Raw genomic sequence first — 17,144 nt, 5'->3', positions numbered from 1 at the left:
TTTTGTTCATGGACCTCCTGAAATAGTTTCAATAACAATTCATCTACTAGTTAGTTATGCACTTCCATAAGGTAGGTCAAAAAGACAGTTAATTTTCTATTAAAATCCATTTAATTTTACTTTTCCTAACTTAAAATTATTCCACTAAAATCCATTTACCTTCTATCTTGGTGTCTGAAGATAAAGTATAGCCAAATGTTGTGCTTATCAGAAAGTTATATAAGCATCCGATAGCCAAGCAAACGAAAGCCATTTCTCCAAGATGTAATATCTTGATGTTGTCTCTCTATGAAGGAAAAATATAACATTTTAACTTTATCTTACATCAAATAATCAAACTAAACGTGATTAAAAATATTTTGGAAAGCTCTTTGTGTGCTTTCTATCAAGAAGTAGGAAAATTGTGTCCACCTCAGACCGTGGAAACAGAAATAATCAAGTTAGGAACCAATGTATTTGGAAAGAAAGGATTCTAGTCTCATCCAACTTATAAGAATAAAAACAAAACAAAACAAAAACCCTGGTAGCTCCTCAGCTCCCCGCCGACATGCCCTTCTCCTGACCTCAAATAGCCTTCATCTGGAAGACCATTAGACCCACCAGTGTTCTTACTGGTTCACCGGGGGTGTTTATCATCCATCTCCATAGCAACCGTCTCCCCAGCAACAAATAAAAAACTGTCAAATACTCTCTTTTTTGAGGGGAAAAAAAAGTATTTGAAATCGGCTGGGCGTGGCGGTTCACGCCTGTCATCCTAGCACTTTGGGAGGCTGAGGCAGGTGGATCACCTGAGGTAAGGAGTTCAAGACAAGCCTGGCCAACATGGTGAAACCCCGTCTCTACTAGTAATACAAAATTAGCCAGGCATGGTGGCGTGCGCATGTAATCCCAGCTACTCGGTAGGCTGAGGCAGGAGAATCGCTTAAACCCGGGAGGCGGAGTTTGCAGTGAGCCGAGATCGTGCCATTGAACTCCAGCGTGGGCAATAGAGTGAGACTCCGTCTGAAAATAAATGAATAAATGAATAAAAAAATAATAAAACATAAAGTTATTTGACCACTGAAAAAGCTCAGAACCTAAACCAAAGCCTCAGATAGTTCAAAACTTTGCTCTGTTTCTTCATAAATATTTCTTTACTTAAGGGAAAAAAAAAAAAAAAAATTTATTTAGCTCTGGCGCCCCCTGCTGGGCGATTGACTTTCTTCTTTGCTCCTTTTTTAATTAACTTTTTTAATTAAATTTTATTTGTCTACTCTCGTTGTTCCACTTTTTCCTGTGTTTCTCGTATTAGTAAATGGCATTGCCATCCTTCCAGTTGCCCAAACCAGAAATCTGGGAGTCTTCCTCAACTCCTCTCCCATCCAATCTCTCCATTACCACTACCACTTCCTAAATGGAGGATCTTATCAGCAGGGATCTCCTTAGTCAGTCTTTCCTGCCTCTGATCCATTTTCTACACCACATACTGCAAAAGTGATCTTTCTAAAGAGTAAATCTAAACTTTTCATCTCTTTTTTAAAACCAGAACAGCATTTCATTGCCACAGAATATAATTTAGTCATCTTTCTATTCTTGAGGGATATTGGTTTTATGATCAGACTTTAAAGGATTCATGCCTTCAAATACCTATTCAATTAAAAAAATACTTTACTTTTAAAAGAAAAATTACTACTCCCAGTCCCATATACTTCTCCTCGAATTTATATTCTGGAACCAACAATTTCACAGAAAGTAAAGGATTAAAAGTCACTTATCCCCACATTTAGGGACTCCCCTTCTTATCCCATGCATAGATTAATTCAGTAGGATAGACCCGCTCTTCCACCCCATCCTCTTCCTCCTACCTGATCCGTCTCTAATATTGTAACATTGGTAAGCTTCAATGGCTACTTTATAGAATCTTAGGATCAAATTGTTACAGCCAGTATGTATATCAGAGACAATGGTAGCCAAATTCTCATATATAAATTTGGAAGTAAAACTCAGACTTGCCCAAGATTACACAGCAAGTTAGTAACAAAGCTGGAATTAGGACAGAGATCTCATAATTCCCAGTCCTGTGTACTTCCACCCTATTCTGCTGGGTCCCACAGGCTTGACTCAGGATTATGAAAGCTTTTCCTCTGGAACTCCAGTGATTAAGTCTTCCTTTAATTAGCTAACCAGGCTGAATCAACACCACGTTATTTTTAAAATTCTGTGCCTCATAAAATCAGGAGAGAATGCCATTTCTCTCACTGAGGCCCAACAAATCTCTCTTTCTCCCCAATTCCTCTCTCTCTACTTGCCAGCCCATGGCTGCCCATTAATGCATCGGTAAGTACTGGGTAGATTTGGCTACCAGAAGCTTACAGATCTTCCACAGAGCTACTCTCATAGATTAAGATGAACACAGTGGTTACTACTAGGCTCAAGGACATAGGTCTGACAAAGAGAAAACCTTTCATTACCTATAAGGACTAAGGCAATCAGGCTGCCCTTAAAATGCTCTCAGAGAGATTCTAACAAAATTTTCTCTCCCCTATTGATCTGGTGGTTAAAATTTCATAGTGTTGTGTCATGTATAGTATAAGCGCTAAATAAAGACTTAAAAATCATTTGTGGGGAGGAGTTCCAAGATGGCCGGTTAGATCCAGCTCAGGATTGCAGCTCCAAGTGAAAGTGCAGAGGGTGAGTGGACGCCGCATTTCCAGATGGATTTTTATTGCCCACAGACCAGGAGATTCACAGGCGGAGGAGCCCCACGGGTCACCAGGGCAGCTGTTTTGGCCGGTGCAGCTGTTTTGCCTGCACCCCGGTGCAGCCTCTCCTGGTGCAGAGTAAACGGGACTGTGTTCCCACTTAGCCAGCAAGGGGAGCTGAAACAGGGAGCCAGGCCAGGAGATTCCCGGGCAAAAAAAGCGCCACGAATCTCAGAGCCACGGTTTCAGCGACGCAGTGGGTCGCCGCATGGGAAATCACACAGATCCCAGCGCCTATTCAACAGGCGACCAGGTCACCTGGTAGAGAGCCGACCGTTCAACGAAAAAATGAAAGGCTCTGAGGCAGGGAGCCAGGAGATCAGGCCCGGCTGGTCCTACCCCCACAAAAACAAAAACAAAAACAAAAAAAACAGCAATTGGAAACGCTCTGGGTTGAGAGTTTCACAGCAAGCACAGCTGAACCTGGGATGGTCCCGCTCTGTGGGGGAGGGGCGTCCTCCATTACTGAGGCAGTCTGCCATTGCTGTGGCAACCTGCCATTACAGAGAAAGTCCGTGATTACAGAGGCGGGCCAACATTGCAGAAGCAGCTCTAACTACACCCATATAAACAGGACTGCAGGGAAGTTCACATGGCAGCTGGGCAGAGCCCACAGCAGCTCAGCGAAGCCTCTGCAGGCAGAGAGTGACTAGGCTGCCTCCTTGTGGGCAGGGCATCCCTGAAGAAAAAAAAGGCAGCAGTACAGCAGAAACACATAAAGCCCTAACTCCCTAGGACAGAACACTTGGGAAAAAAAACGGAGGGTTTATGAGTTCTGCTGCTGCAGACTTAAATTTACCAGCCCAGCAGCTCTGAATGAACAACAGGGCTCACAGCTCAGCACCTGAGCTAATATAAAGGACTGTTTCCAACCCCCATATATCCAAAGAGTCACCTCATAAAAGAGAGCTCAGACTGACATTTGGCAGGTATCCTTCTGGGACAAAGCAGAAGAAGAAACTGGTAGCAACCTTTACTGTTTGGCAGTTGCTGCAAGTGATCCCCAGGCAAGCAGGGCCTAGAGTAGACCTTCAGCAGTCCTACAGCAGAGAACCCAGATAGTTAAAAGGAAAACTAAGAATCAGAAATAAATTCATCAACAACAAACAGAACGTCCACTCAGAGACCCAATCAGAAAGTCAACAACTACAAAGCCGACAGGTGGATAAATCCACAAAGATGGGAAGAAACCAGCGCAAAATGGATGAAAACACCCGAAACCAGAACACCTCTCCTCCTACAAGGGATCACAACTCCTCACCACCAAGGGAACAAGACTGGATGGAGAATGAGTGTGATGAAATGACAGAATCAGCCTTCAGAAAGTGGGTAATAAGATACTTACGTGAGCTAAAAGAACATGTTCTAACCCAATGCAAAGAAACTAAGAACCTTGAAAAAAGATTTGATGAAATGCTAATGAGAATGGACAACTTAGAGAGGAATATAAGTGAATTGATGGAGCTGAAAAACACAACATGAGAACTTCGCGAAGCATGCACAAGTTTCAACAGCCAAATTGACCAAGCAGAAGAAAGGATATCAGAGGTCGAAGATCAACTCAATGAAATAAAATGAGAAGGCAAGATGAGAGAAAACAGGGTAAAAAGGAATGAACAAAGTCAACAAGAAATATGGGACTATGTGAAAAGACCTCATCTACGTTTGATAGGTGTACCTGAATGTTACGAAGAGAATGAATCCAAGCTGGAAAATACTCTTCAGGATATTATCCAGGAAAACTTCCCCAACCTAGCAAGGCAGGCCAATATTCAAGTCCAGGAAATACAGAGAACACCACAAAGATATTCCCCTAGAAGAGCAACACCGAGGCACATAATCATCAGATTCACCAGGGTTGAAATGAAGGAGAAAATACTAAGGGCAGCCAGAGAGAAAGGTCGGGTTACCCACAAAGGGAAGCCCATCAGACTCACTGCAGATCTCTCAGCAGAAACCCTACAGGCCAGAAGAGAGTGGGGGCCGATATTCAACATCCTTAAAGAAAAGAACTTTCAATCCAGAATTTCATATCCAGACAAACTAAGCTTCATAAGTGAAGGAAAAATAAAATCCTTTGCGAACAAGCAAGTACTCAGAGATTTCATCACCACCAGACTGGCTTTACAAGAGCTCCTGAAAGAGGCACTACACATAGAAAAGAACAACCAGTACCAGCCACTCCAAAAACACACGAAATGGTAAAGAGCATCAACACAATGAAGAATCTGCATCAACCAATAGGCAAAACAGCTGGCTAGCATCAAAAGGGCAGGATCAAATTCACACATAAATGCCCCAATCAAAAGACACAGACTGGCAAATTGGATAAAAAGCCAAAACCCATCAGTGTGCTGTATCCAGGAAACCCATCTCACATGCAAGGATACACAAAGGCTCAAAATAAAGGGATGGAGGAAGAATAACCAAGCAAATGGAGAGCAAAAAAAAGCAGGAGTTGCAATTCCCATCTCTGATAAAATAGACTTTAAAGCAACAAAGATCAAAAGAGACAAAGAAGGACATTACATAATGGTAAAAGGCTCAATGCAACAAAAAGAGATAACGATCCTAAATATATATGCACCCAATACAGGAGCACTCAGATACATAAGGCAAGTTCTTAATGACTTACAAAGAGACTTAGACTCCCACACAATAATAGTGGGAGACTTCAACACACCATTGTCAATATTAGACAGATCAACAAGACAAAATTAACAAGGATATCCAGGACTTGAACTCAGACCTGGAACAAGCAAACCTAATAGACATTTACAGAACTCTCCACCCCAAATCCACAGAATATACATTCTTCTCAGCACCACATCACACCTACTCTAAATTTGACCACATAATTGGAAGTAAATCACTCCTCAGAAAATGCAAAAGAACGGAAACCATAACAAACAGTGTCTCAGACCACAGTGCAATCAAGTTAGAACTCAGAATTCAGAAACCAACCCAGAACTGCACAGCTTCATGGAAACTGAAAAACTTTCTCTTGAATGTTGACTGGATAGACAGTGAAATGAAGGCAGAAATAAAGATGTTCTTTGAAACCAATGAGAACGAAGACACCACATACCAGAATCTCTGGGACATATTTAAAGCAGTCTCTAGAGGAAAATATATAGCAATAAGTGCCCACATGAGAAGAAAGGAGAGATCTAAAATTGACACTCTATCATCAAAATTGAAAGAGCTACAGGAGCAAGATCAAAAAAACTCAAAACCTAGCAGAAGACAAGAAATAACTAAGATCAAAGCAGAATTGAAGGAGATAGAGACACGAAAAACCCTTCACAAAATCAATAAATCCAGGAGCTGAATTTTCGAAAAGTTCAACAAAATAGACAGACCAGTAGCCAGATTAATAAAAAAGACAAGAGAGAATAACCAAATAGATTCAATAAAAAATGATAAAGGGGATATCACCACAGATTCCACAGAAATTCAAACCATCATCAGAGATTATTACAAACAACTCTATGCACATAAACTAGGAAACCTGGAAGAAATGGATAAATTCCTGGACACTTGCCTCCTCCCAAGACTAAACCAGGAAGAAGTCAAAACACTGAATAGACCAATAACAAGGTCTGAAGTCGAGGCAGCAATTAAGAGCCTACCACCCAAAAAAAGCCCGGATCCAGATAGGTTCACAGCTGAATTCTACCAGACATACAAAGAGGAACTGGTACCATTCCTTCTGAAACTATTCCAAATAATCCAAAAAGAGGGAATCCTTCCCAAATCATTTTATGAGACCAACATCATCCTGATACCAAAACCCGGCAGAGACTCAACAAGAAAATAAAACTACAGGCCAATATCCATGATGAACATAGATGCCAAAATCTTCAATAAAATACTGGCAAGCCAATTACAACAGCACATCAAAAAGCGTATCCACCATGATCAGGCAGGATTCACCCTGGGGATGCAAGGCTGGTTCAATATACGCAAGTCTATAAATGTAATTCACCACATAAACAGAACCAAAGACAAAAACCACATGATTATCTCAATTGATGCAGAGAAGGCCTTCGACAAAATTCAACAGCCCTTTATGCTAAAAACCCTCAATAAACTAGGTATCGACAGAACGTATCTCAAAATAATAAAAGCTATTTACGACAAACCAACAGCCAATATCATACTGAATGGGCAAAAACTGGAAGCATTCCCTTTGAAATCTGGCACGAGACAAGGATGCCCTCTCTCACCACTCCTATTCAATATAGTACTGGAAGTTCTAGCCAGAGCAATCAGGTAAGAAAAAGAAACAAAGGGTATTCAATTAGGAAAGGAGGAAGTCAAATTGTCTCTATTTGCAGACGACATGATTGTATATCTAGAAGACCCCATCGTCTCAGCCCAAAATCTCCTGAAACTGATAAGCAACTTCAGCAAAGTCTCAGGATACAAAATCAATGTGCAAAAATCACAAGCATTCCTATACACCAATAACAGACTTAAAGAGAGCCAAATCAAGAACGAGCTGCCATTCACAATTGCTACAAAGAGAATAAAATACCTAGGAATACAACTAACAAGGAACGTAAAGGACCTCTTCAAGGAGAACTACAAACCACTGCTCAACGAAATAAGAGAGGACACAAACAGATGGAGAAACATTCCATGTTTGTGGTTAGGAAGAATCAATATCGTGAAAATGGCCATACTGCCCAAAGTAATTTACAGATTCAACGCTATCCCCATCAAGCTACCAATGACCTTCTTCACAGAACTGGAAAAAACCACCTTAAACTTCATACAGAACCAAAAGAGAGCCTGCATAGCCAAGTCAATTCTAAGCAAAAAGAACAAAGCGGGAGGCATCACACTACCGGACATCAAACTAGACTACAAGGCTACAGTAATCAAAACAACATGGTACTGGTACCAAAACAGAGATATAGACCAATGGAACAGAACAGAGGCGTCGGAGGCGACACAACATATCTACAACCATCCGATCTTTGACAAACCTGATAAAAACAAGCAATGGGGAAAGGATTCCCTGTTTAATAAGTGGTGTTGGGAAAACTGGCTAGTCATATGCAGAAAGCAGAAACTGGACCCCTTCCTGACACCTTACACTAAAATTGACTCCAGATGGATTAAAGACTTAAACATAAGACGTAACACCATAAAAACCCTAGAAGAAAACCTAGGCAAAACCATTCAGGACGTAGGCGTAGGCAATGACTTCATGACGAAAACACCAAAAGCATTGGCAACAAAACCCAAAATAGACAAATGGGACCTAATCAAACTCCACAGCTTCTGCATGGTGAAAGAAACAGTCAATAGAGTGAATTGGCAACCAACGGAATGGGAAAAAATTTTTGCAGCCTACCCATCTGACAAAGGGCTGATATCCAGAATTTACAACGAACTAAAACAGATTTACAAGAAAAAAACAAACAAGCCTATTCAAAAATGGGCGAAGGATATGAACAGATACTTTACAAAAGAAGACATACATGAGGCCAACAAGCATATGAAAAAACGCTCATCATCACTGGTCATTAGAGAAATGCAAATCAAAACTACATTGAGATACCATCTCACGCCAGTTAGAATGGCGATCATTAAAAAATCTGGAGACAACAGATGCTGGAGAGGATGTGGAGAAATAGGAACACTTTTACACTGTTGGTGGGAGTGTAAATTAGTTCAACCATTGTGGAAGACAGTGTGGCGATTCCTCAAGGACCTAGAAATAGAAATTTCATTTGACCCAGCAATCCCATTACTGGGTATATATCCAAAGGATTATAAATCGTTCTACTATAAGGACACATGCACACGAATGTTCATTGCAGCAGTTTACAATAGCAAAGACCTGGAACCAACCGAAATGCCCACTGATGATAGACTGGGCAGGTAAAATGTGGTACATATACACCATGGAATATTATGCAGCCATCAAAAACGATGAGTTCACATCCTTTGTATGGACATGGATGAACCTGGAAACCATCATTCTCAGCAAACTGACACAAGAACACAAAATCAAACATTGCATGTTCTCACTCATAGACGGGTGTTGAACAATGGGAACACATGGACACAGGGAGGGGAGCACTATACACTGGGGTCTGTTGGGGGGGAGTTGGGGGGACAGCGGGGTGTCGGGAGTTGGGGAGAGATAATATGGGGAGAAATGCCACATATAGGTGAAGGGGAGGAAGGCAGCAAATCACACTGCCACATATGCACCTATGCAACAATCTTGCATGTTTTTCACATGTATCCCAAAACCTAAAATGCAATTAAAAAAAAAATAAATAATAAAAACAAATCATTTGCTTTTATTCCATTTATAGGCTACTGAAATCTGACTCAGGCTATCAAACACCATTTCATGAATCAGATCCATCAATATACCTAAGCAAAGGTGGAAAATGGGATAGCTAGCTTCTAGCATCACCTATGGATAAACCCACAAAAGTAGTTGCTGAATTACACCCAGGGCCCAACCAAGAATTCCTTACCGAAATGAACACAGAGACAATTCTCTCTTTGGCTTCGGGTTACAGAATTGTCACTAGCACAATGAGGGGCTTTATACACTATGTGGTTACCCGGAACACCTGAGTTTTTCACAAGGAGGAGCAGGACCTGAAGACAAAAAGAAGATTAGAAAAGCAAATGCAGACATACTAGATTTAAAAAAAAAAACTGTATATATTTCACACTCTCAGACCACAATTCATAACCACTCATCTGGCCTCAGATTCTCATTTTTAGAAATAAGGAAATAGCCAGAGAGAAAGATAAGTAGGCCAAGTATACACAACTTATTGGTGGCAGAGCTGGGACTGAAAACCACATCTCCTGAATCCTTTCCACTAACTAACTATGATAAATAAATGTTCTTATCATAACGAATCTATCCTGTACCTATTTCACTAGAAGCCTCTCCCTAACTTCCAACCTTCCTCTACCTCCTGTCACCACCCAAATCATCCAGCCCGCCACAGTTTTATCATCATGACATTTCTGGCAGAGTAATAATTCAATAAACATTCATTGAGCATCTCTGGAGTTTATTCTGCCAGATACTATCCCAGCTAAACCTTGCAGAAGATACAAAATGAAAGTGGTAACAGTCATAGTATCTGTCATAATAATAATACCTTCTAGTATTTATTCAGCATCCCAGGCACTACCCTGTACTACACACTTTATACGCATTATCTCATATAATCCTCACAATCAGACTTGGACATATATACTATTTTTAGTTCAATGTTATTTGTTTAAATTTTCTTTTTAAGTTTAATTTTTAATTGATACATAATAGTTGTACATATTTATGGGGTACAGTGTCATGTTTTGATACATGGATACATTGTATAATGATCAAATCACTGTAATTAGCATATACATCACCTCAAATGTTTATCAGTTTTTTGTGGTAAGAACATTCAATTTCCTTTCTTCTAGCTTTTGAAATATATAATACATTATTGTAAGTTATACTCACCTTACTGTGCAATGGAAACCAGAATGTATTCCTCTTATCTAACTGTAACATTGTACCCATTTTCCAACCTCTCCCTATCCCAACTCCTTTATCCTGCCCCAGACTCTGGTAACTTCTATTCTACTCTCTACTCTACAAAATTAACTTTTTAAAGGCCAGAAGCTAAGACATACAGAAGTTAAACGGCATCCCTCAAGTCACACAGGCCATAAATGGTGAAACCTGGATTTAAATCTAGACAATCTAGTACCAGAGCCCTTGATGGTAACCACACACTAAGTATTTTCTGTGCATAAGGTCAATGTGGAGGGCAACTTTCTATTTCTACCCTGTCAGTTTTACACATCACTATTGTTGGGATAGTTTCTCACTGAGAATCTCCTTTGGAATGGCAAACCTAAAGTAACTGCCTCTTCTCAGCTTCGCTTCCCCACCCCTTCTAAGTCATGCAACATAATACTCTCACTTTAAGAGCTGGCTGCAATCCGTGCATTGTTGGAGAAATTCCAGGTACTTACCAAACATATGGTTTCTCAAGAAATAGATTAACATAGGCAGTTATCACCGGTCCTCTTTTGTTCTCCCCTCTACTTTAGAGACATTAATTAGAATCTCTAATAATGTCCTTCAATCAAGCACATAGAAAATATTAAGTATTCCTGAAATAGTCACAGGGCCAGGACAAAGATTCCATAAGTCACAAGATAGGGGAGGCTATGGGTGGGGCCAAATGCCATCCAAAGCAAATTTGGAATTATAGCAAGGTGCTGTAAAAGCTGGCAGGACCAATTATTCTCTGGATCAAGTAACAGATACATAGTCCAGGAGCTTGTTATAATAAAAAGCACGATGGTATAAGTATCAATCTGGATTTCACTCCTGCTTCAACCACTGTGATAAGAGGTAAATTATATCTCAATTTGCATCTATAAAATGGAGGTAATGATTCAAGCCTGGCAGGGGTGTCTTGAAGATTAAATAGGATAATGTATGTGAAAGCACTAGGAAAATAGTAAATTGCTCTATATACTTGAGAGGGGTTTGCCACTAAGCAACACTTGAAAATAACTTGCCACAACCTACACATTTGCCTTTATTAATTCAGCACAACAGACTTGTCCATGGTAGATAATTAGACACTTATTATTAATTTCCAATTTCTACCACCTTTGTTGATCCAATGTGCTGCCTCTACTGATTTTTGCCTTAAAAAATGGTAATTTCTTTCATTTGTTTAGCTTTTCATAGTTTGTAAAGAATTTGTTGATATTTTTAACAGGTCTGTAAGTGTATAAGTTTTGTACTCCATATTTACAAACAGCAAAACGGGGGCTTAGAGAAGTGATATGACTAGCACAGGGCCCCACAGCTGATATAATCTATACAGAAAGGATAGGAAAAAGAAGGAAGAGACAGAAAAACATTGCAAGACTAATAATACATAATATGGTTTTTTAGAAACTTTCCTTCTCTCTGTCAACAAAGGGAAAGAAAAAGATTCTTCTAAGGTATCCAAAATGACCACAGGGTTTTTGTTTTATTTTATTGTAAAGGCAGTGACCAATTTGCAAAGACAATTATTTATTAGAAAATGATAAATGGAATTTTGCAATGTCACTAAAATGATTTCTTTTAAAAACATACATTAGAAACTATGGGCATGCTATTTCTGTTGCCTTTGTGTAAAAAAAATCAATTATAAAATTTGATACTCTCTATTCACATTGTTTAAGGTATCTAAAAATATTGGCCAAAGAAAGTCGAATCTCAGGAGAGAAAAATGGAAATGTAGTGAGATTGCAGACTTAAATGTCATTTGCAAATGAAGTGATAAATTGATATAGTCTTACATGGAAGGCATTGACTAGGAGACTTCGGCTCTGTCACCAGCTTTGCCAGGTGACTCTGGAAAACAACAATAATAATGATTATAGTTTATTTGCCTTTACTAGGTGTCAAGCTCTATGCCAGATGCTTATATGGATTATCTCGCTGAAGCCTTACAAACTTTTATGACTATGATTATTATCATCCCAATATTACGAATGAGGCATTTGGGGCTCAGGTTTCAAAAGGTTATGCAGTTTAACCAATAAAAATGCCAATATCTGATTCTAAAAGTCATACTCCTTTTAAAATATAATACTCTCTTTCAAGTAGTCTCACTCTGCGTAGGTCAATTTCCTCTCATACAAGTTATCCTTAGGCTATAATTCTCCATTTCAACGGTTAATCTGTCATGTTTCCATCTGTGGTTTCAGGATGTGACTCAAGAGCACTGGCTTCCTGGATAACTAATCTTTTTTCAAGAAGGCCGTCCAACATGTATAAATGCCTATTCCTAGCTTCTAGAGTATAGTCATGACTCAGCACAATAAAGAGAGTCTTGAACCTGCCAGATTACACACTGAGATTAATACATAGCTCAATAATAGTACAATCAGACTATGACCTGGTGGTGAATCAAATCCAATTTAGCTAATAACTAGCAAATAACATGTCCTACAGTGGAGTAATTTATAAAGAATGCTGAAGATGACTTTGTACTAAGTAACACAAAAGGGTTTTGAATCACACACATGCGTCATGTTTTCCACTAGTAAAGTGATATCAGTCATGTCCTATACACATACACAAGGAACTTAGGAACATGCTGAATTATGAAAATCACTGTATGGAAATGAAATACAGGTAGGATTTATTTTTTAAAAATATCACTTTAACATCCAGGTTTATATAGCATGATTATATTTGCATCCCTAATAAGATTACATACTAACATTATTTATTGATATTTATAAAATACGTTCAATAAATCTACAGTTCTTGTAAAAACATAGGCAGTCATTCTAGGGCATAATTATTTTCATTTTTATTTATATATTTTTTGTAGAGACGGGGATCTCATTATACTGCCCAGGCTGGTCTCAAATTCCTGGGCTCAAGTCATCCTCCTGTCTCAGCCTAACAAAGTGCTGGGATTACACGCCTGAGCCATAGCGCCAGGCCCCATAATTCTTTTTTAGATGCTTTTACTATATAACATCCTGAGTTCATCCGGCTAACAAGTTTGCTGCAACACTGTCAAAGATAGACAATTCAGTTTTGAGCTACCATAGCAACATCTAAGTTTACAGTGTTAATTCATGAAGCAGTTTACAAATTTCAGAATTTGTCCCTGAGCTGAGATCACAGCGTTATTAGTTTATAATTCTATCCAACAAACCACCAACATGCTTTTTTAAAAACAACGCACTAAAATTTTTTATTTGCAGTCCTTTAAATAAAATCCCCCAGGTCATCAATTAGTAAATATTTCTTGAAACAGGTCAAATAGTTCCTACTAAATATACTTTATATTCTACTCCAGTGATGTCATGGCTGAAGAGCAATGCACTGCCTTGAAAGGCACTACTGCTGTGGAATTAGCAAAACAATCTCTTTTGTTCAGCACCGTTCTTCGTACTCCCAGATGCCCCCAATTACTTGTTTGCAAACAGGCAGGGAATACCCAAAACATTCATGTCATGCAACCCCTTCAAAAGTAAACAATAGGATATACTCTACCCACTCAGTACTCAGTAAAAATAGAATACGAAATGTACAACAGCAATTTTTATATTCCTTCCAGGTTATCTACCAGTATGTTATTTATAGGCTTTAAACACATGGAAATGTGGTATTATATTACATATAGTGCCATCAGTTATAGAAAAGAATATTAAAAGCAATTATATATTAATATTTCTAATATATATTAAGTATGCAACAATTATTTTGGGAAGTCTACCACATGCTAGGCACTGTTATAGTTACTGGAAATACAGCAGTGAACAAGACAAAGTAGCTACCCTCATTTCTGGTGTGGGAGACAGACAATAAACATATCAGATAATCACAAGTTGTGTAAAGAAAAATAAAGCAGGATAGCATGAAAGAGAATGATGAGGGATTCGTTTTAGGTAAGGGTAGTGAGGGAATGCCTCTTTGAGAAAGCAGCATTAAGGACTTCAGTGATGTGAGGGAATAAACCAGGTAAAGGTACAGGGAAAGAATGTTTCAGGTAGAAGGAATAGCACATCCAAAAACCCTGTGGCAGGAATCAGCTTAGTAGTTGCAGGAATAGGAAGACCAGTAGGATAGGGAACACAAAAAGTTAGATGATCTCACAAATATAGGAGAGGGTAGGGCATGGTAACGAATTTACCATTTACTTTTAGTAAAATGGGAAGCAACTGGACAGTTGTGAGCAGTGATTTTGATGTGGACAGGAGACAGGGAAATACTGGGTAGAAGAGGGCAGTTCCCAGGCAAAGGCCCCACCCTCAAACCTGGAAACCCATGACCCTAAATGGGAACAGGCACTCCTGTTTTCATGTCCAAAATGTCTTTTGGCCCACTATGCCCCCTTATCCTGTACACATGTAAATCCCAAACCCTATCCCCCATTAGGGGACAAACAGAAGAGCAGAAGAATGGCAGAAAGGCACAGCAGAGAGAAGAGAAGGAGCGTCTGAATGCCGAGAGGAGTTTGGCTGGAGACAATCGAAGAGATCAGCTGCTGAATGTCAAACTCCACGGGAAGATCATCCTCCCACTCCACTTCCATCCCACTGAGAGCCACCTCCACCATTCAGTAAAACTCCTGCATTCATCCTTCAAGTTCGTCTGTGACCTGATCTTTCCCGGACGCTGGACAAGAGCTCAGGATATAGAAAGCTGTCACACTGGCCCTCTGCCCTTGCAAAAAGGTAGAGGGTCCACTGAACTGTTTAACACTTAAGACATCCACAGATGACAAAGCTAAAAGAGCGCACTGTAACACACGCCCACTTGGGCTTCGAGAGTCACAGACACCCACCCCTAGACACTGCCATGGGATCAGAGCCCAAAGCACTCACCTTGGCTCCTGCACCTGCCCTTCTGCGTGCACACCCCCCTGCTGCCAGAGAGCCACACCCCCTTGTCACAGGTTCTGCGAGGGATCCAGGGAACTCTCTCACTTCAACATGATGTAGATTACATTTTAAAGGGATATTGTAAGGAATGAAAGAGTAGAAGCAATGACCTGGGCTAGAGCTGATGGTGACTTGGACCAGGTTGATAGCAGTGGAGATCTGCCCGTCTGCATGCTCCCCCTCCCATAGCCCCTTGTCCCCAGAGAGCCACAACCCCCTGTCACAGGTTCTGCGAGGGGGTCAAGGAATTTTCCTACCTTAACATGATGTAGATTATATTTTAAAGAGCTATTGTAAGGAATAAAAGGGTAGAAACAATGACCCAGACTGCAGTTGATGGTGACTTGCACCAGGTTGATAGCAGTGGAGATGCTGATAGAATTTACTGGTGGATTGAGGGTGAAGTATCAGAAGATGATGGCTCCATTTTTGGCATGGGCAACCGGATAATTGTTTTTGGGGCCTAGGGATGATGGTCAAGAGTTCAATTTTGTATAGTTAAGTTTGAGTTGACTAACTAATATCTAAGGGGAAAAGATGAGTAGCCAGTTGGATATTTGACTCTGGAGATAGGGGGAAAGACCAGAGCTGTAAATAAATTTGGGAATCATCAGCATATAGACAGCATTTAGAGCCATGTGATTGACTGAAGTCATCTAAGGTAGAGTGTAGATGAGACGAAAAGAAAAGAGGGCCAATGACTGGGACCCTCCATATATAAAAGGCTAACTAGATTTTGAGGGGCTACCAACAAAGGAGACAAAAGAGAGGCCAGAGAATCGAAAGGAAAATCAAGTGGGAAAAACGTTTCAAGGATAAAGTGATAGACAATGTCAAAAGCTGCTGATAGGTTGAGTAAAACGAGGCCTGAGGATGGGCTAATGGTTTAAGCAAAGTGGAAATCATTGATAATATTGCTAACGGGATTCAGTCAGTGGAACGTTGGGGGCAAAACCCAGAATACAATGAGTTTGAGAAAGAATGGAAGGGTAAAAATACGAGACAGTGAGTATAGATAACTATTAGGGATAGGAAAAAAGACAGTGTTTTTCCTATTCTCACACAGGCAATACAACACAGAATTCTTCATCTCTGGTCACCAAAACGTATGGAGATTTCTCCTTCACCAATCACTTCTCCACTAATTCAAGTCAATTCTAAGACTCGATCAGGAGACAGTATCAGATCCCTCAAGTTAAGATTTCAGTCCCTCATGACTGCCCCCACTTCAGATGCCAATAGAAAGGCCTGGGTTGTGACTTGTGTTTCTGACTGATTGACTACAAATCAAGGTTCCCACAACCCATTTCTGGGTATGATTAATTTGTTAGGATAGCTCACAACTCAGGGAAACACTTAACTTACTTTTACCCATTTATTATGAATGGTACTACAAAGGATACAAAGGAATAGCCAGATGGAAGAGATGCATTAATGAAAGACAAGAGAGAGGGCACAGAGCTTCCACGCCCTCCCCAGGTACCTCCACATGTTTAGCTCTCCAGAAGCTCCCCAAAACCAGTCCTTCTGGGTTCTTATGGAGACTTCATTACTTAGGTATAATTGATTATATCACTGTCATTGGTGATCAACTGAACATTCAGCCCATCTCCCTTCCCTGGAGGTGGCGGAAATGAGGACGGTGAGGAGATTGAAGGAGGGTGGGGCTAAAAATTCCAACCCTCTGATTGTGTGGTTGGTTCCCCTGGTAACCAGTCCCCATTCTGAAGCTATCCAGGCGTCCCCAGCTGTCAGTTATCTCACCAGCATACCAAAAGACATTCACCACTTAAGAGATTACAGGAGTTTTAGGAACTATGTGCCAGGAAACTAGCCAAAAACCAAACCCATGTATATCTTATAAATCACAATAACACAGTCCACCTCGCCTTTCTCAAACACAGATTCTTTACATCAAAATAATCATATAAGTCAGAAGATACT

At 40.1% G+C, this 17,144-nt stretch overlaps 1 protein-coding gene across 3 annotated transcripts in view; it reads right to left on the bottom strand.

Annotated features, from left to right (window-relative positions):
* The window catches only part of IL13RA2 (interleukin 13 receptor subunit alpha 2), a 122,752-nt gene that overhangs the window by 13,637 nt on the left and 91,971 nt on the right, over positions 1–17,144 (bottom strand). For 2 of the 3 annotated variants that reach the window (XM_012451779.3, XM_012451780.2), the window contains 3 exons: positions 12,093–12,147; positions 9,248–9,374; positions 160–286 (listed from right to left, as the gene is read on the bottom strand). In XM_012451779.3, the coding sequence (XP_012307202.2) occupies positions 160–253 (94 nt within the window). In that variant the 5' untranslated portion in view covers positions 254–286; positions 9,248–9,374; positions 12,093–12,147. The remainder of the gene's footprint in view (positions 1–159; positions 287–9,247; positions 9,375–12,092; positions 12,148–17,144) is intronic. The other variant, XM_012451781.2, reaches the window with a different exon arrangement.

This window comes from Aotus nancymaae, unplaced genomic scaffold, assembly GCF_030222135.1.
Source record: "Aotus nancymaae isolate 86718 unplaced genomic scaffold, 86718_ANA_hifiasm-v0.15.2.pri h1tg000004l, whole genome shotgun sequence".
Lineage (NCBI taxonomy): Eukaryota > Metazoa > Chordata > Mammalia > Primates > Aotidae > Aotus > Aotus nancymaae.
The sequence above is the reverse complement of the archived record's forward strand: the minus strand, read 5'-3'. Positions and strand labels throughout refer to the sequence as shown.